The sequence below is a fragment of the Gopherus flavomarginatus genome, chromosome 14 (genome assembly GCF_025201925.1).
Source record: "Gopherus flavomarginatus isolate rGopFla2 chromosome 14, rGopFla2.mat.asm, whole genome shotgun sequence".
NCBI classification, from domain to species: Eukaryota; Metazoa; Chordata; order Testudines; family Testudinidae; genus Gopherus; species Gopherus flavomarginatus.
The window spans coordinates 12,982,894-12,999,641 of NC_066630.1; the positions used below are offsets into that span (position 1 = coordinate 12,982,894).

The window sequence follows — 16,748 nt, forward strand, 5'->3', positions numbered from 1 at the left end:
CTTGGTATTTAATTCTAAGCATCCGTATTTAAAAACTGGGTCTTAAACCCCTGTACAAGCAGATAGACAACGCCTTCCCTATTTTTCTGCCTCTGATTTCTGTCATGCCTGCCCAAAACTTCCATGTCATCATATCACCACCAGGCCGAAAGATTTATACGATCTGAAGAGAAACCAGAGGGCCAGTCCCTGAGAAAGAGGGGAAGCAGATTAGGTAGCCATATCCTTTCGAAAAGGGGGTGAAACAGTGTTCCCTTATGTCCTTCCCTGGCAGTATATAGACTGTATTATACCTATTTAGATAAGATCCTTTCAATGCCACATAATCACAGAGAGGAGCTGCAAGAGTTATACATATAACTCTTATATATAAAATGAATATATATATTACAATCCCCTGCTCTGATATCTGTCACCTGGATGGAAAATCAAGAAAAAAATTGATAGTGGGGTTGAAAAAATTCCCCGTCACTAATGTCCATGGATATAAATGTTACAATAAAAAAAGCAGGACAACTACTAGCAGAGCTTTTATAGCTTAACAGTATTTTGACAACAAATGTTCATATTTCATTTGAAATTTATGAAACCTTTGTGCCTGTAATCCCATGAGCAGTTATATGGTAAATGAAAGTAGCAGGCAGTCTAGATTAATAATATTTTGCTTCATATTGGAAGAGCATTCTAAAGGAAAAATAACTTGCTTTATCTGTCCTCTTTTTTTATAATCCCTGTATTGGAACAGACTAGGACTTCTAAAACCTGCTTGAAAATATTCACAGATACCTTATTAATTTATGAGAAACTGAAGGACCCATCACAAGACATAAGTAAGCAATTTAGAACTAGCAAGCAGAGGTGCATGATACATGGTGAAATATCACTACTCCTAGAGTTAGAGTGCTACTAGTGGTTTAAATCAAGATCTAGGGGAGTACCTGAAGTAAGCCACAGTATTTGATATTCTAATAAAGAATTCTTATGAAAAAGTTAAGTGTTGACATATGAATCATAACCTTTTGCTTCCATATTTTCACAGTTTAGAAGTACACATGTGCTAAGAGCTAAAGTGTGGCTTCTTACACTTACATGTGTGAGTGTCTTTTTCATCATGTCAGTTTATCTCCAAGCATATTCAGAGTGTAGCGGTTTTTTTTCCTTGTTGTTGTTGGGTTTTTTTTTGCTGGTAGCATAGTACCATTTATTATGGGGCACAAACGAGCACTGATTGCATGTCTGGATAGGAAGAATTGCTCATTTTTATTTTTAAATTCCGGTGCAATTGATCACATATGTACATTAAACATTAGGAGGTAAGGAAATGTTCCAGCTTATGATTTTATCCCAAACCAAGAGGCACAAGAAATGTGATGAGAAAAAAAAGGCTATGGAAACATTTCTGACAGCCATTTCATATACCTGTTAAATATGATCACTTTGATCTATTTCTGTAACATATCGCAATTTTTGTGCAATTATTCTAATTATAACAAATATTTCTGAAGCGGTAAGTTACTGATTTGTTATATACAAACCTACAAGCTTCAATTTCTTAATAATGCCTCTAAATAACAACTACTGAAATTATCGTTGTGTGATATTCATATTAATTTTCTTTCCTGAGAAGCTTAGTGAGCAAGTTACAGTGTGGGAAATATTTATAAGAAAGAAAGATTCAAACCAAAAATATCATCCACTGGTGAACCAAAGATTGGAGAAATGTAAGGTAAGCCACATGCAATGGGGAGTGAGGGGAAAGGCTGACAGAATGGAGACAGGCAGATAATATAGGAAATACCAGATTCTGGACTAAACAGTATTTATAACTCCCTAACCTAGTCAAAAAGTGACACAGAGCAATATATTAAATGAATTCAGAAAAACCCAATTATATGGATTCAGAAGACACCTGAGAATAAGGTGGCTGTGGATGTTGTATCATTTAGTCTCGTATTACAGAAAACTGAAATCTCCAAGGATCTGATGTATTGGACAAGGGTACCAGATCCCACAACACAGGTCAGAAAAGACAAGTGATATCCATGGGTAGCTGGGACCAATATAAATGACATTATGTGGCTTTTAACACACAGAGAGAAGGGCTGAAGGCTAGCCATGCATAAGAACATAGGTAATGCCATATTGGACCAGATCAAGGTTCCATCTAGTACAGGTGATATATATTCTAAGGAAGATGTACAAAACCCTGAAGTGAATAGTTATGGAATAAGCTGCCCAAAAGAGAAATTTCTCCTTAACTCAAAAATTGTTCTGACATATGAGGGTTGGTTTTAAAATAATCCTTATTAATGTGACTTTCAGATATTCTGATTATGTATGTAACTGTCCTTTTTTGAATTTTGCTAAACACTACTCCTCAATGACTTCTTGTGGCAATGAACTCCACAGGTTAACTTTTCCTTTTCACTGTTCCTTTGTTCTTGCACTGTGAGAAAAGGTGAATTCTACCACCTGCGTTACACAAGAAGTTTGTCTAAATCACAGGTTCCCAAACTGTGGGGCAAGCACCCCCGGGGAATACAAAGTTATTGGGCAGTGTGAGGACTTGAGGAGGCTGCGCTGAAGGGCCAGAGTTGGGAGGAGGCGGCTCTTTTCAGCATGGGGTCAGTAGTCCCAAGATGCAATGCTCCCCATCTGAACCCAGTCCTTCGGTGCTGCTCCATGCATTTCCCCTGAACAAAGGGGGAAAGAGTGGGGAGCGAGACGGGCAGGGAACTGGGTCCCAGCAGCCAAGACTGCCCAACTGCTGCAGGGAGTGGTAGGTTTCCTTAATTGCCACTTGGTGAGTATGCCTCCCTCCAGCCCTTGTGGGTACCTAGCACCCATCCCTCCCACTTTGGTACAGGGCACACCTCCCCCTGACCCTGGCCCCTCCCTCTTGCCCCTTTAGAACGAGGGGGGCACATGGTATATGAATCTCTGAAGGGGGTTCAATAAAAATGTTTTGGGAACTGCTGGTCTAAAGGATCACAATAGTCCCTTATGACCTTAAAATAATGAACACGTGAGTGCTTGATTTATGCTCTCTGTGTCACTCATTACTGTCTACACCTCTCATGTACTCTCTCTACTTCTCCTCTATGAACTAAACAGTGCCACTTCAATTCACTTCAGTTCTTTTTCCCATGAAGCTCAGGACCCTGAACAATAATAAGAAAACTTTGGAAATAAGAAACTCAAAGTATGTCTACTGGGGTAAAAAACAATCAAACTGACTATAAATTGGCAAGACTAAGGAGCAGCAAGAGGTGCTAAGATCATAGAACTTGGTTTTTGACATATGCAACTGGAATTATAGACTGTGAAATTGATTTCAACAGCCTTGCTCCATGCTGATTTGTGACATATGATGAAAAAAAGGACAATGTCCCTTTTATTATTTTTTCCTAAAGCAAGCTTGATTTCTCAACATGTGTACTTGCACTTTAGATAGATACACAAGCAGACAAGTGGAAAAATCAAGCTTGTATGTATGTATACACACATACACATATATTGACAAACATATATCCTCCTTGTTATAAAGTTAATACATTTCTGGTTTTCTTTATGTTAATGAAAATACATATCAGCAGAAAAAGAACAATCAGCTACAACAGAACAAAAAGTTCTTTTATTAAGTTTTTGATAAGATCATTTCTAACACATTTTAAAAAAACATTTGTAATTATTTTAAAACATACCGTACCTCAGGCTGATCTTATAAAAATATCCTCCTCATCTAAGGTAAGCAGAAACTCATACCTTCCCCTTTTAACTGTTAACAGACAATCACTAGTTTTAACACATTGAACCATAGATTTTCCTTTTCTTTACTGACTATTTAAAGAATATTGGATTCAATATTATGTATTACTTTACAATTTTTCATGCCTACTATATTACAGTTTTATATGATACTTTCCCTCTACCTTTATTATGGAAGTACCAATTGCATTTTACAAAATTAAAGTTTTTAAGTTGAGTTTTGCACTTAAAACAGTAGTTCAATCACGTTGCTAAGAACAATAGCACTTACTTTGAGTACAGAATGAATTTTCTAAGGATTTACAAGAAACAACTTAGTTTAAGAGTTTAAAAAATGGGTCATTTAAGAAATTTAGCACACTGTATCATGCCATTTTTTTATCCTAAACGATCTATGTAAAGGAATAACACAGACATCAAACTTCCAACAGAGTTACAGCTCATTGAAATCTAATATAATGCCTGTAGTTGAAGAATTTATCTATTTACCATTATTCTTCATATGGGAAAGTATATTGCTCAGATGGGACTGACAAATAATGTTCTTTCACAGAGAAACTGATAAAGAATTCAAAATGGTCACTACCTTTCTCCAAAGTTTTCATTGGGAATGAAGTCCAGCTGCCCATCAGAAAGATGGTGACCCCATAGGAGGAAACTCTGTCACTACTCTGACCTTTACTGACAGCAAACATGAAGAAAAAAGGACTGAAAAATGTTATCTAATCTTATCTTCCTAACAAACACTAAAATGCCTTAATCATAATTGTATGATTACTGATTGGAATCACTGCAGGACAGACAACTTTTTTTGGTGCCTTAAGTGTGCATTTCCTTACCTTAACATGTTTGGATATATAATCTTAACCTCTGGCTTTCTTGTGTTTCTAGTGATAGTGTTGGGGATATTTATAACATTCCTGTAATTTTTTTTAACTGTTAAGATACTGATATAGATTCATAGATCCAAGGACAGAAGAGACCACCGTTAATATCTAGTCTGACTTCCTTTATGACACAGGCCATGGAACTTCCCCAAAATGATTCCTGGAGCAGATATTTTATAATAAACATCTAATTTTGGTTTAAAAATTGTCAGTGATGGAGAAGCCATTACAATCTGTGGCAAATTGTTCCAATGGTTAATTACTCTGTTAAAAATTTACACCTTATTTCTAGTTTGAATTTGTCTAGGTTCAACTTCCAGCCATCGGATCTTGTTATACCTTCCTCTGCTAGATTGAAGAGCTTATTATTAAATATTTGTTCCCCAGGTAGGTACTTATAAACTGTAATCAAGTCACCCCTTAACCTTCTCTTTTTTAAGCTAAATATATTGAGCTTTCCAGTGTGTCGCTATTAGACAAGTTGTCTAGTCCTTCAGTTATTCTTGTGGCTTTTCTCTGAACCCTCTACAATTTATCAACATCCTCCTTGAATTGCGAGCACCAAAAATGGACAGGTTTCCATCAATGGTCGCACCAGTGCCAAATACAGAGGTAAAAAAACCTCTCTACTGCTACTAGAGATTGTATTAGCTCTTTTGGCCACAGCATCAACCTGGGAGCTCATGTTCAGCTCATTTAGCCACCATGACCCCAAATCTTTCTCAGAGTCACTGCTTCCCAGCATAGAGTCCCCTATCCTGTGTGTCTGGCCTATATTCTTTGTTCCTAGGAGGTATAAATTTACATTCAGTCACACTAAAATACATATTGTTTGCTTGCAACCATTTTACAGATTGCTCTGAATCTTCATTATTTACCACTTCCTCAAAGTTTGCAAATGGCACAAAAATTATCGGGGATGATTTTATGTTTTCTTTCAGGTCACTAATAAAAATGTTAAATAGTATAGGACCAAGAATCTATCTCTGTGGAACTGCACTGGAAACACACCTGTTCAATGATGGTTCCCCATTTACAATTACATTTGAGACCAACTGAACAGCCAGTTTTTAATCCATTTAATGTGTGCCATGTTAATTTTATATTGTTCCAGATTTTTAATCGAAATGTCATGCAGTACCAAGTCAAACACCTTACAGAAGTCTAAGTATTCATCAACCCTATTATCTTTATCAACCAAACTTGTGAGCTCATCAAAAAAGATATAAAGTTAGTTTGACTGGATCTATTTTCCATAAATGCATGCTGATTTGCATTAATTATATTATCCTCCTTTAATTCTTTATTAATTGAGTCCTGTATCAGACACTGTTATCTTGCCGGGGATTGATGTCAGGCTGACAGGCCTATAATTATCCATGTCATCCTGTTTAATCTTTTAAAAAAAATAGATACAATGTTAGATTTCTTCCAGTCTTCTAGAAAGTCTCCAATGCTCCAAAACGTCTTCCAGTCTTCTAGAAAGTCTCCAATGCTCCAAAACTTATTGAAAATCAACATTAACTCTCCAGTGAGCTCCTCATCCAGCTCTTTTAAAATCCTTGGATGCATATTATCTGGACCTACTGATGTAAAAATTTCTAACTTTAGCAGCTGCCATTTAATACCCACCAGAGATACTAGCGGATTGGAAAGAATGTTACAATCACCATATGATGGGACTGTATTATCTGTCTTTTTCCCAACAGAAACAGAAATATTTATTGAATGTCTGTCTTTTTTGTGCTCTTATGTACTCTCAACCCAAATTCAATGGAATCTGACTTCCTGTGTCGGGTTCGGAATGGGTAAGAAAACAATCTGACAATCTCGGCTTGGGTTGGGTTCAAGCTGAGTTCCAAAGATGTATCTCAGGACTCAGGGTCTGTTTTGTGCTCTGGTGCCTCCCCAGGCCAGCAGGAGCCACTGTGGGGCAGGCTGCACTGGGCCTGGGCTTCTACTTGCTGCATTGTCAGTGCTGCCACTCGCCTCTTCCCACTGGCTGGATGGGAAGCAGCTATTGATAAGATACCCCCTTCCCCACTGACTCCAACTATGGTCCTATCCCAGCTGCTTCCTGATTGGCTTGTGGGGCGAGGGGGGCGGTGCTGACAATTCAGTGATTAGGAGTCCTACCCTCTCCCATACCACAGTGGCCTCTGCAGACCTAGGAGCATGCTCCTATCCAATGGGCTCCATCTACAAGTGTTGAGTTCAGGTTGAGCATGAAAACAACTCATGGTTCTTGGGCCTGGTTCAGTTCAGATTGGCTGTGACATAGTCAGTTTTGGGTGGGTTTTAATATTAGACCAGAGCAACCCTCTACTTGGAATAAAAATACTTATCACTGCTACTAACTAGCCTACATTCAAAAATACTCTTTTGGTCAACAGGCTGCCAGATGCAGGAGTGGAGGGAGGTCGACTTATGTACTGTTAATCTGGAAGAAGAAACGGCTTTGAACATCAGGGAGTAGCATATGGGTGCCCATCATTGCAGTGTTTAAGAGTCTCATGTCTGAGCTGTAGTCTAGCGGTAACTTAAAGTGCTTATTTTCATCAGATGATTAACCCAGCTCCCTGGCAGATTTGTTTGACATGGTTTCCCCTACCAAGCCACACATGACTGGAACACATGAAGAACAGTTAGTATCATAGTACTGCTTGAGACCTGGGCCCTTGCTGTTTATTTCTGCCTGCCTGTGACCTGGTCATACTAGACAGTACTTGATTCATAAAGGAGGAGATATATCAACCTTATAGACCAGTATTTTGGCTAATATTTTGCAATTATCATCAATCAGCAAAGGTATACTGCTCCAGCTCCTTCCTGCTAAAAACAGTTCTGATTGCCAAATATACTAGTATCAAAAGGGGGGCTCTCTCTCAGTATCCAGATTGAACTGGCTTAATCGTAGTCCAACTAATTTACTATAAAACTTTTATAGCAGCATTATGCACGTGCATCAGGTTCACAGCTTTATTCATTTACAACAGATTTTATGGCTTTTTGAAGTTCTTCTGTTTGAAAGAATGAATTTATACTTGAAGAAAGCTGAACTTAGTGACAAAACTATCTGCCTAAATACCATCAGGTCTCATAAAAGAGGGAAGATATAGCAGATAACTGCTATAAAGCCTGCGTTCATTTCCTTACTTGTAAAAGCTCATATAAGTAATCAACAAGCTAGTTCTTGCTTTCTGAATACACACAAAATGAAGGATTAGTGATCAGATTCTCAATCCAAACTCCCAACTTTTGGTTTTTATAATTAAATTTTCTTATCACTGTAATTACTGCTGCTGTCTAGGTTCTGTTGCACTTTTTTAAAGAAAGCAGCTCAGGAAATAACTCTGCCTCTCAGTATCAATTTTATGAGGTTTCAAAGCAATGAATTAAATGCTGGAGCACTCTCACTTACTTAAAAAAAGTCATATCATTAATACTTTTTATGAACTAAGAATCCATTAGAAGATGTTTATTGAATTTCAACCTCCTGTGAGTGTTATTAAATAAGTCCAAGAATGAACTTGAGCTTATGGATTGGGTGTGGTGTGACAAACAGATATTGCTTAATGCAGTATTAGATCACCGGTAATGTTAGAAATTATTCAATTATTATAGAAGCAGTGCACACACAAAGCATGTTCACCTATCTAGGCTTGAAAATCAATTCCAGTATGCACGTTTATAAAATAATGCATCTGTTATGTCTATCGCTACACATAAGCATAGCAAGTTTTCAATTATAAATAAATTTTAAAAATATCTGCTCCAAATACTACAATTCTTATGGATTAATGGATTGCTTCACTTAAGAGCAGCATGGAATAAAAAAGTAGTTAAGGTAGAAGGCTTGGATTGTTGCTGAAAGGGAGAATTAATGGTATTAATCAGTGCTGATCACCCCAACTGCCATGGGCCTCACAGGCAACAAGCACCGTGTACTCCACCAGCTCATAGTTTGAACGGTGTGACAGGATGGTACAAGCTCTGTCACATCTTGCCACATTACTGTGCTAGGTAGGGATCCTACCAAGCTAAAGAATGACACAGGGGTGTTTTGGGAGGTGGGAGGAAAGGGGCACAGGGGAGGGTCAACTTCAAGCAAGAGCTTAAGAATTCCAACTGGCAGTGCCTGACTGCACTCAGGGGTCAGGTGACCCCGACTCTACCTATGCTCACACTCTTAAAGAGATTCAGGACTATTCTCATGGTACAGAGAGAAAGGAGTTGCTCTCCATAAGTTATTTCATTTTGTGTTTGTTTAGAGTAAAAGATGCTTGAGTTAAGTGAAAGAAACATGGTCAGAGATTTTCTGGGTCGGAGTATTTTCAGTTACACGAGAACCTTGTAAATACAATGGGAATGGGGCCTCCTATGAACTCTCTCTCTAGCTGCTCAAATCTTGGTGCTGTCACAAGAAAGAAACGTGAACTTTTAACAAGAAAGTAGGGCTTGTTGTGTCTCACAACAGTTCGAAAAAGACATTTAACCAAAGACATTGCCAGAACTTTGAAGTCAATATCACAAACTTGATAACTATTTTTATCCCTCGGACAATATCACATTCCTACTAATATTTAGGAAAGCAGAAATTTGTTTGAAAAATAAAGCAATGCTCAAATATGAAGCCCAAGCAATTTTAGCTACACACATGTTCAGACAGCTATCCCACTGTATTCTCACGTAACTCTGCTGAAATCCATCTCAAGCTTATTCAGTGCCAAGCTGACTACTGTCTTCAAACATCCATGATTTAAATGACAATGAACTCTACACCATATCAAAGCCGCTTCAGTCCTTCACTATCAGTTTTAATAAAGCAGGACAAGAAATATTCAGCAAAAATGACATCTCAGAATACTCCCAACCCCAAAATCAATACAACCAAAAATAGAGGTTGCTGAGGGTAAGACAGAGAAATGAGAGGTGAAGGAGCGTCTTCAGGGTTGGAAAGGAGTTGTGTGGTTAGGAAGAGGGGCTGGTATCCTGTCTGAGGTTAGGAAGCAAGAGTCAGCAGTGGGCTAGGAGAAGAAAAATTATGGCGATTTGTATTAGAGCTGTGTTGAAGAAATTTTAGATGAAATTTTTTTCCCAGCTGCAATTTGAATTTTATTTGACATACTATGAGGTTATTTTTCATATTCATTACACCCAGAGTGATCCAGGCAATATGCACGTTCTCTGCTCTGAGGATCTTCTATTCTAATAGCTGAGAAATAACAAAACGTGAATAAAGAGGGGAAGGTAGGTGAAAAGTGTTTGCGTGCGCATGGGGGGTGGTTACAGTACCATCACATGGCTAGTTACTCTTGCTATGCATGTATCTTGGTGATTCCTCTATATGTTGTATGACCAACATTTTCAAAAGTGACTAGTGTTTCTGGATGCTTCTGTTTTTCGGCACAACTTGAGACGCCGTGAGGGTATTTCCATGCTAATAGCAATGAGCTATATTGGCACGGAACCTGCACTGCACATAGTCGCAGCATAATTAATTAAGCCTGACAACTCTTCTGTGAAGTAAAATAAGTCTAACCACATTACCTCTCTAATCCAAATTTCAGAAAGTGCATTTTGCCAGATATACTATTCAATCATACACAAAAAAACTGTATGTGACTTCAACAACCACTTTACATTAAGTAAGGCTCCTTTTTATATTTTTGTATCATAAAGAAATCAAAGATGCAACATCCTTTTTATTGGAACAATACTTCAGAATGTCAGTAAATAAATCTCTGAAAGGATAAAAGTATTTCCAGGATTTCCAGCTCTAACAGTATATCCTGTATTTGAAGATTATGTAACTGTACTCATCATATCTTGCAAAAATCACTAAATAAATACAATTTAAACAATTAATACCAAAACAAGTTATCTTTAATATCAGGATTTTAATAATGAGAGGGTAAGTATAAAGTTTGTGTAAAGTTAACCTTAGGGGATATCCACCTTGAGGACAGAGTGACACTGATGGCATTTAGAGAGACAAATGCATATATATGTGATCCAGAAGTAACTCCATTTTGATTCCTTATGAATTTAGCTTCAAGGATTTGATTTTCTTCTGTACAAGCTTTAAAGTGAACATGTAGCCACTTGCCGCTGGCTCCGCTGTTATCATAAAGTCAGCTCACTTAGTGCTGTACAATTAAAATAAAAACTACAGCTGCAATGTATCACTAGTTTTTAAAAATCTGAAAATACTCCTGCTAAGCCCTGCCTCCAAAACTAAAACATAAAGGAAAAGCTATAGTTCACTTGGCAATAACATAGGAAAGGATGTTTTGACATTAGTTTCATGTTATTAAATGTTCATTTTCCACTTAAAAACAAGAAGCTCTTGTCACTAATGATTTATATTGTAACAATACTTTGTGTGACATAAAAAAGGCATATAATGGTTTGATGCTGTTAACCTTTTAAGATAAAAAATGGGAATACAAATAGTATTACTTTTTCCTTTGATAATTTCTTTGAGCATATTTCTCTGGTAACACATGGGCTCCATTTCAGTAGTGGCCTATGGAATAAAGTAGCCTTTAAATAAAATATCACTCAACAGCACATCAGCTGAGAAACAGGTATTCCTGAGAGTTTCATTGCTGGATTCTCTCAATATTTTTGGTTTTCAATAGATATATGGAGGTTACTTACATGTAATTGGAGTTCTTCGAGACGTACTCTGCATGCTCATACTCTTGGGATGCACTGACCTGGTAAAACTGGGCTGGTGGAACCTTCCAGTAGCAGCGCCTGTTGGAGGCGCCTCATCCCTCCCATCCTGTTTCTAATGCTTGCACTGGTCAGGGCATGACCTTGGGTGGAGGTGTTGGTACCATTGCTATCTCAGATCCTTCCAAATGCTAAAGCGGAATACCAAATAATCATACAATTAGGACTATGCAGAGGCAGGGAAGGTGGGCAAGGAGTCTGAACATGCAGAATGCATCTCAAATAACTGCAGTTACAAGTCAGTAGCTTCGATTTCTTCAAGTGCCTTGTGCATATTCTCACTCTTGAGAAATTATTGCGAGCAGTACCTCAATAAGGAAGGAGTGAGGGAGCCCTAATTCAACAATGACTGAAGTACTGCCCTGCCAAAATGAGGATTGGATCTGGATTACAAATCTAGTGCACAGTGAGATGCAAAAGTGTAGATTTTTCTCCATCTAGTGGAGTTGCACAGCTGGATGGAATGAGTCTTTCAATTGTTTACATAATAAACTGCCACCATGTTGTCCATGCCAATTTGGATAACTGTATTGTGTATTTGTGGGAGAAATGCTTGGGTGCCAAACAGATTGCCCATAACTCCAATACATTTATGTGTAATTGGGACAGACTCCAAAGGCCCCTTACAACTTTGGTGTGAAGATGTGCATCCCAGTCTATCTTGGATGCATCCGCGGTTACTGTTAACTTGGGCTGAGATCAGTTGAATAACTCTCCCTTGAGAACATTCTGGATAAGTAGCCACCATGTTAGAGAATTAATGATTTTTTCTTGCGGTATTGTAAACCTCTTTGGTATGATGTCTATAGTGGGACTGAAATTCTTCAGAACCCAGTGCTAAAGAGGTCTCATTCTCAGTCTCGCATAGGTGGTTACATATGTCATCAATGCCAATAGTCCCAGAAGCTTCAGAAAAAAAACCCTATTGTTTGAACTGGCTGTATCATGAGTAAATGTACAGAATCAGCTATTTTCAAAAACCTCCATTCCAGCAGACAAGCCCTTGATTTGACAGTTGAATATCACCCCTATGAAAGGAATCTTCCTAGAGGGAACGAGAAATTATTTTTGCTTGTTTACGAGGAGACCCAGGGCTCCAGAGAAGTGTTCTGAATGGCTGTCACAAACTAAGCTTATTACTATACTATTTATTTTAGGGCACAGAGAAAAGCAGATGTAAGGTGGTTCATGTCCTAATGCTGCAGTGGATGGAAGGAAATGAGGCGGCAACAGCACCAACTCGCCGCCACGCCCCCAGGGCCACACCTCTCAGGGGAGAGGTGAGGCATCTGCAACAGTTATTGCTACTAGAAGGTTCCATGTCCGTGAAGTCAAAACATTCCAAGAGTGTGACTTTGCAGAGTGCAATTTGAAGAACTCTATTTCAATTCAACAAGCAAAATCTCTGTCCAATTACATACAATCCTTTCACTTAATTTTAATGATTAGGTACCTATTGCTGTCTTCTGGTCCTTTCCTGGAAATAACAGTCTATTAAATCTCTTCTTTATCATCTTTTAACCTACCATGATTTCAAAAAGATTTATTTACATAGATTTGGGGAATCCAGGCTTCTTGTTAGGATATGACATATTTCTGTGTTTCATTTCATGCACAATGGAAGAGCAGGAAACAATCTGCAAACGTTTTTTTCCCCCTTTCTTACTGACTTTGTTCTATTCCATCCAGGCAACAGACTTCTAAACTCACGTTGCCACCAACAGACAACAGAAGTTGATGTTAATCCTGAAATGCAAAGTAGTAATGTCCTAATAAGAAGCCTCTTTTACTGAAACAGCAATCAACATATAAAATCAAAATAGAAGCACAGTATTTCTCATGGTGGATTCTTCCTCTTGGAGCAAACTAAAAAGATGCACAAGAACATCTTAAATCATTGTATGGCCTAGAAAAGTTCTCATTTTGCTTGACATTCACAAATTCTCTTGTAGATAATTTCTGAAAGTTCTATTTAGATAAAGAACAACACTGCACCTTTAAGAAAATATTATTTTTCCTGAGGCCCTATCAAGGTAAATTTCATCAGTATTCAAAGAATGAGCAAAGCACTTCAACAATTTATTTCAATAAAAGAAGACTTGGCTGAAAGGAGTATAAATGATGAGAACTTGCTTTAAACTGATTTATTCCCTGCAGCAATAAAAGGAATGTTTCTTCACTCAGCTGTTTAATATGCAAATATGCAGAGCATCCAGCTTCTGACAGTACATCATTAATAAAACCTTGCACTAAGCAGAGCTCCCGATATTTCATCCTGATGAAAATACATGATGACGATTTTAGACTGTATAATTTCAGAATTGGAACAATGTACTTCCCAATGATGGAAACTCAGCAATCCACACTTCTGGCAGAGGCTTTTTAATAAGTTAACCTATTTCTGTAAGTGGGAGATGTGTTTACAAAAACTGCAAATATGAGAAAGCTTGTAACCCAATGCTACTAATTGGACAATTTGAATCTTAGTTTGGGAAAACACTCATAAATAATCACTTTATCCACAAGAAGAACACAACGATGATTAAAATGTAAAAAATGAAATAAAAAAATTAACTATTCCTTTCTTTACCTACTTTTATTCATTAAACAACTTACTCTAGTGAGCACTATTGCATGGTCGTACTTTTTAGATATTTCTTAACAACTGTGCCATTATATAATGCTAGTTGTCAATTTTCAACAAACGTGGAAATTAGCATTTATTAAATGTAGCTGGTGCCTTTTCCTACAATTCACAAGTAGATTTTAAAAAATGGGTCTGCTATTTTATTTGTTTTCATTTTAATCCCCTGAAAATACTGAAACATTATACATTTGGTCAATCTGGTCCAAAGGCCTTTCTCCGCTGTTCTATCTAGCAGTTGCCTTCATAACCAAATCAAGTATGCACACCTGTCAGCTAATTGTGCGAAGTACTTCATAGACACTTCATTAATTCTATCTTCACTGTTTGCTACAAACATTTTAAATGTATTTTAAAAAATAAAATAAAAGGGAGATTAAACTATTAATTGCTTAAGATAAGAGACAAGAATACTTGCCAATACCTTGCCCCTGAAGTCTCTCTAGTCTAAAGCAGGGAAGTTGGATACCGTACAGTAATTTTCAAATTTCTGCAAAACACCCATTTCTGCAGAATTAATTATAATGAGCAACTATCAAACGCTATAATGGACAAGACTAATATGCACAAAGACAACTGTGAGAAATTCACGACATGCTAACCTGTGAAATGCAGTCATTTATTTGCAACGGCAGGTTCTGCCTGAGTCATACATAACTGCTAAGGTTTGGGGAGGGGAGGTTTGTTGAAATATTGTTCTCTTCTCACTGTCACTTTATCATTACATTTGAACTAAAGAGGGTCCACCTTTGCAATACAAGAATCAAAATAATGACTTGACTTTAATTCAAAATATTTCAGAGAAGTTTGAAGGATTTTCCTTTGAAACATTTCCCATTGGATATCTAAGAAATGAAATGTCTTCAGGTTTAAATTTCAGGGGAAGTGTTAGTAAACTTCTCCTAGCCAGTACTTTACATGTTTCTGATTTTCTGTGCATGGCAATACACTCTCATAACTCAAATGGGATTAACCAATTAAACATTTCCCAGTAGTCTCTAAAATAGCTGCTCCTGGCATGTTTTTTGCATGGAACAAACCTCAGCGGGAGGATATGATAGAAATCTTGCACTATTTAAATATAGAATTGGGACATCAAAGAAAAGGTTGTATTGAAATAACATGGATAATTAAGGAAGTGGAGAACAGTAATAACTAATTTACATAAAATGCTAATAAGCCTCTTGACTTGTTCGGCAATTTCTGCTTTAGGCATGGTAACTCCTAAAGCATGGTAACCTCCATGGGGGTTCAAATTTGTGTACTAATTTTATTATTTATTTACAAATACACGATAGTCAGGCTAATCTGTATCGGGCAGCATGCACCTTTAAAAAAAATATCAAAACCAATGAGAATGTGACTGGAAACTTATGAAAAACTTTTCATCACAATTATATTAATTAATACGTCTAATTTACAAAGTATAAAGGCCTTTAATTATATGTCTGCCTGTGCATGGATTCAGACAGTGTCCTTTCTAGTTTAACTCACTTTCATGCCCTGCTGAATACTCTGTTACAAACAATGAATGATATATTAAAAACGTCAAATGCTCCTCACAATTACCAGGACTTATAAACTTTGTTTTCATTACCCTGCAGTTGTTCTCAAAGTGATTCTGTTGTGTTATGCGCCCTGGAACTCAGATGGGACGATTAGGGCTCTGCACCTCCACTACAGGTAACAGCTATTTTATACTGTACCTTTGTCACCATTGGTTTCCGAGAAGAAATTATATGCTCTGAAATTCTTGTTTTATTTTACTCACCTACTGATCTTTCCTCACAGTGCTACGGCAGCAATGGCTTTGAGATGTGAATGTGAATGAGTGTCTGAGCTGTTCCTTCAGGACATGTCTGCGTATTGACCTTCAGCTTACCCTGTTTCCCTGCGAGTCCTCTAAGCATGATCCATTGCTTTCTCAGGCCATTCTCCCTTCACCCCATTGATGGGTTTCAGAGCTACTTAAATTTCAAAGTCCTGATGCGTTGCAGCAGTGGCCAGGGCTCAGCTTTGCTCACGTATAGATTGTACAAGGTCACAGTAAGGGAAGGGGAGAAAAAGCCAAAGCATTTATCAGGATGTATTGCTTTACTTTTTCTATCCATCACAAAGGCGATGATTCTATTTTAGTGAAAATCCATTGAACTCAGATCAAGTCAGATGGCTGTTATCATTGGAAACTCAAGAGCTGTCACACTATAATCGGTACAAATGATGAACATTGAAACGTGGGGCTTGAGGCCGCTTAATGGTCTTTAGTGAAAAATTTTTGTTGCTTTTTAAATTCTACAAAAGCATTTACCTAAGCAACTTTTCAGTTTGAGAAGGATAAAATTGGGTTACGCTAGTGCAAACTATTCCATTACAGATGATCTAACAAATACGATGAAGCCAAACATTTATTTCTACCTGCTCCTCCCCTCTCCCTCCCCCACACATTCACTCTTCCTATATTTATTTGCTTCTGCCCCAGAATTATAGGCATCTGATCATCCCCCAAAAATACATTTCTGCTCATCATATTCAGTAACAATATACAATGTTAACAGGCACTTCACCAGTCTGTTTTTATGGGAAGGAGTTTTATTTGTGTTCTGAGAGACGTCCAGCTTTCGTAAAGGTTTTTTATTCTTGTATTCATTCCTGGTGTGGGGATGGGGGAAGACTTAAAAGATGCCTCATTTTTGAGCTCTCTCTCCAAT

The 16,748-nt window shown here is 37.6% G+C and overlaps 1 protein-coding gene across 7 annotated transcripts in view; it reads right to left on the reverse strand.

Annotated features, from left to right (window-relative positions):
- WWOX (WW domain containing oxidoreductase) overlaps nucleotides 1–16,748 on the reverse strand; it is a 696,419-nt gene that overhangs the window by 307,145 nt on the left and 372,526 nt on the right. Inside the window, exon 9 of one of the 7 annotated variants that reach the window (XM_050922876.1) lies at nucleotides 11,451–11,527. The exons of 5 other annotated variants lie outside the window; for them this stretch is intronic. In XM_050922876.1, the coding sequence (XP_050778833.1) occupies nucleotides 11,468–11,527 (60 nt within the window). In that variant the 3' untranslated portion in view covers nucleotides 11,451–11,467. Of the gene's footprint in view, nucleotides 1–11,450; nucleotides 11,528–13,049; nucleotides 13,143–16,748 lie in introns of those variants that run through there. One more of the 7 variants, XM_050922884.1, reaches the window with a different exon arrangement.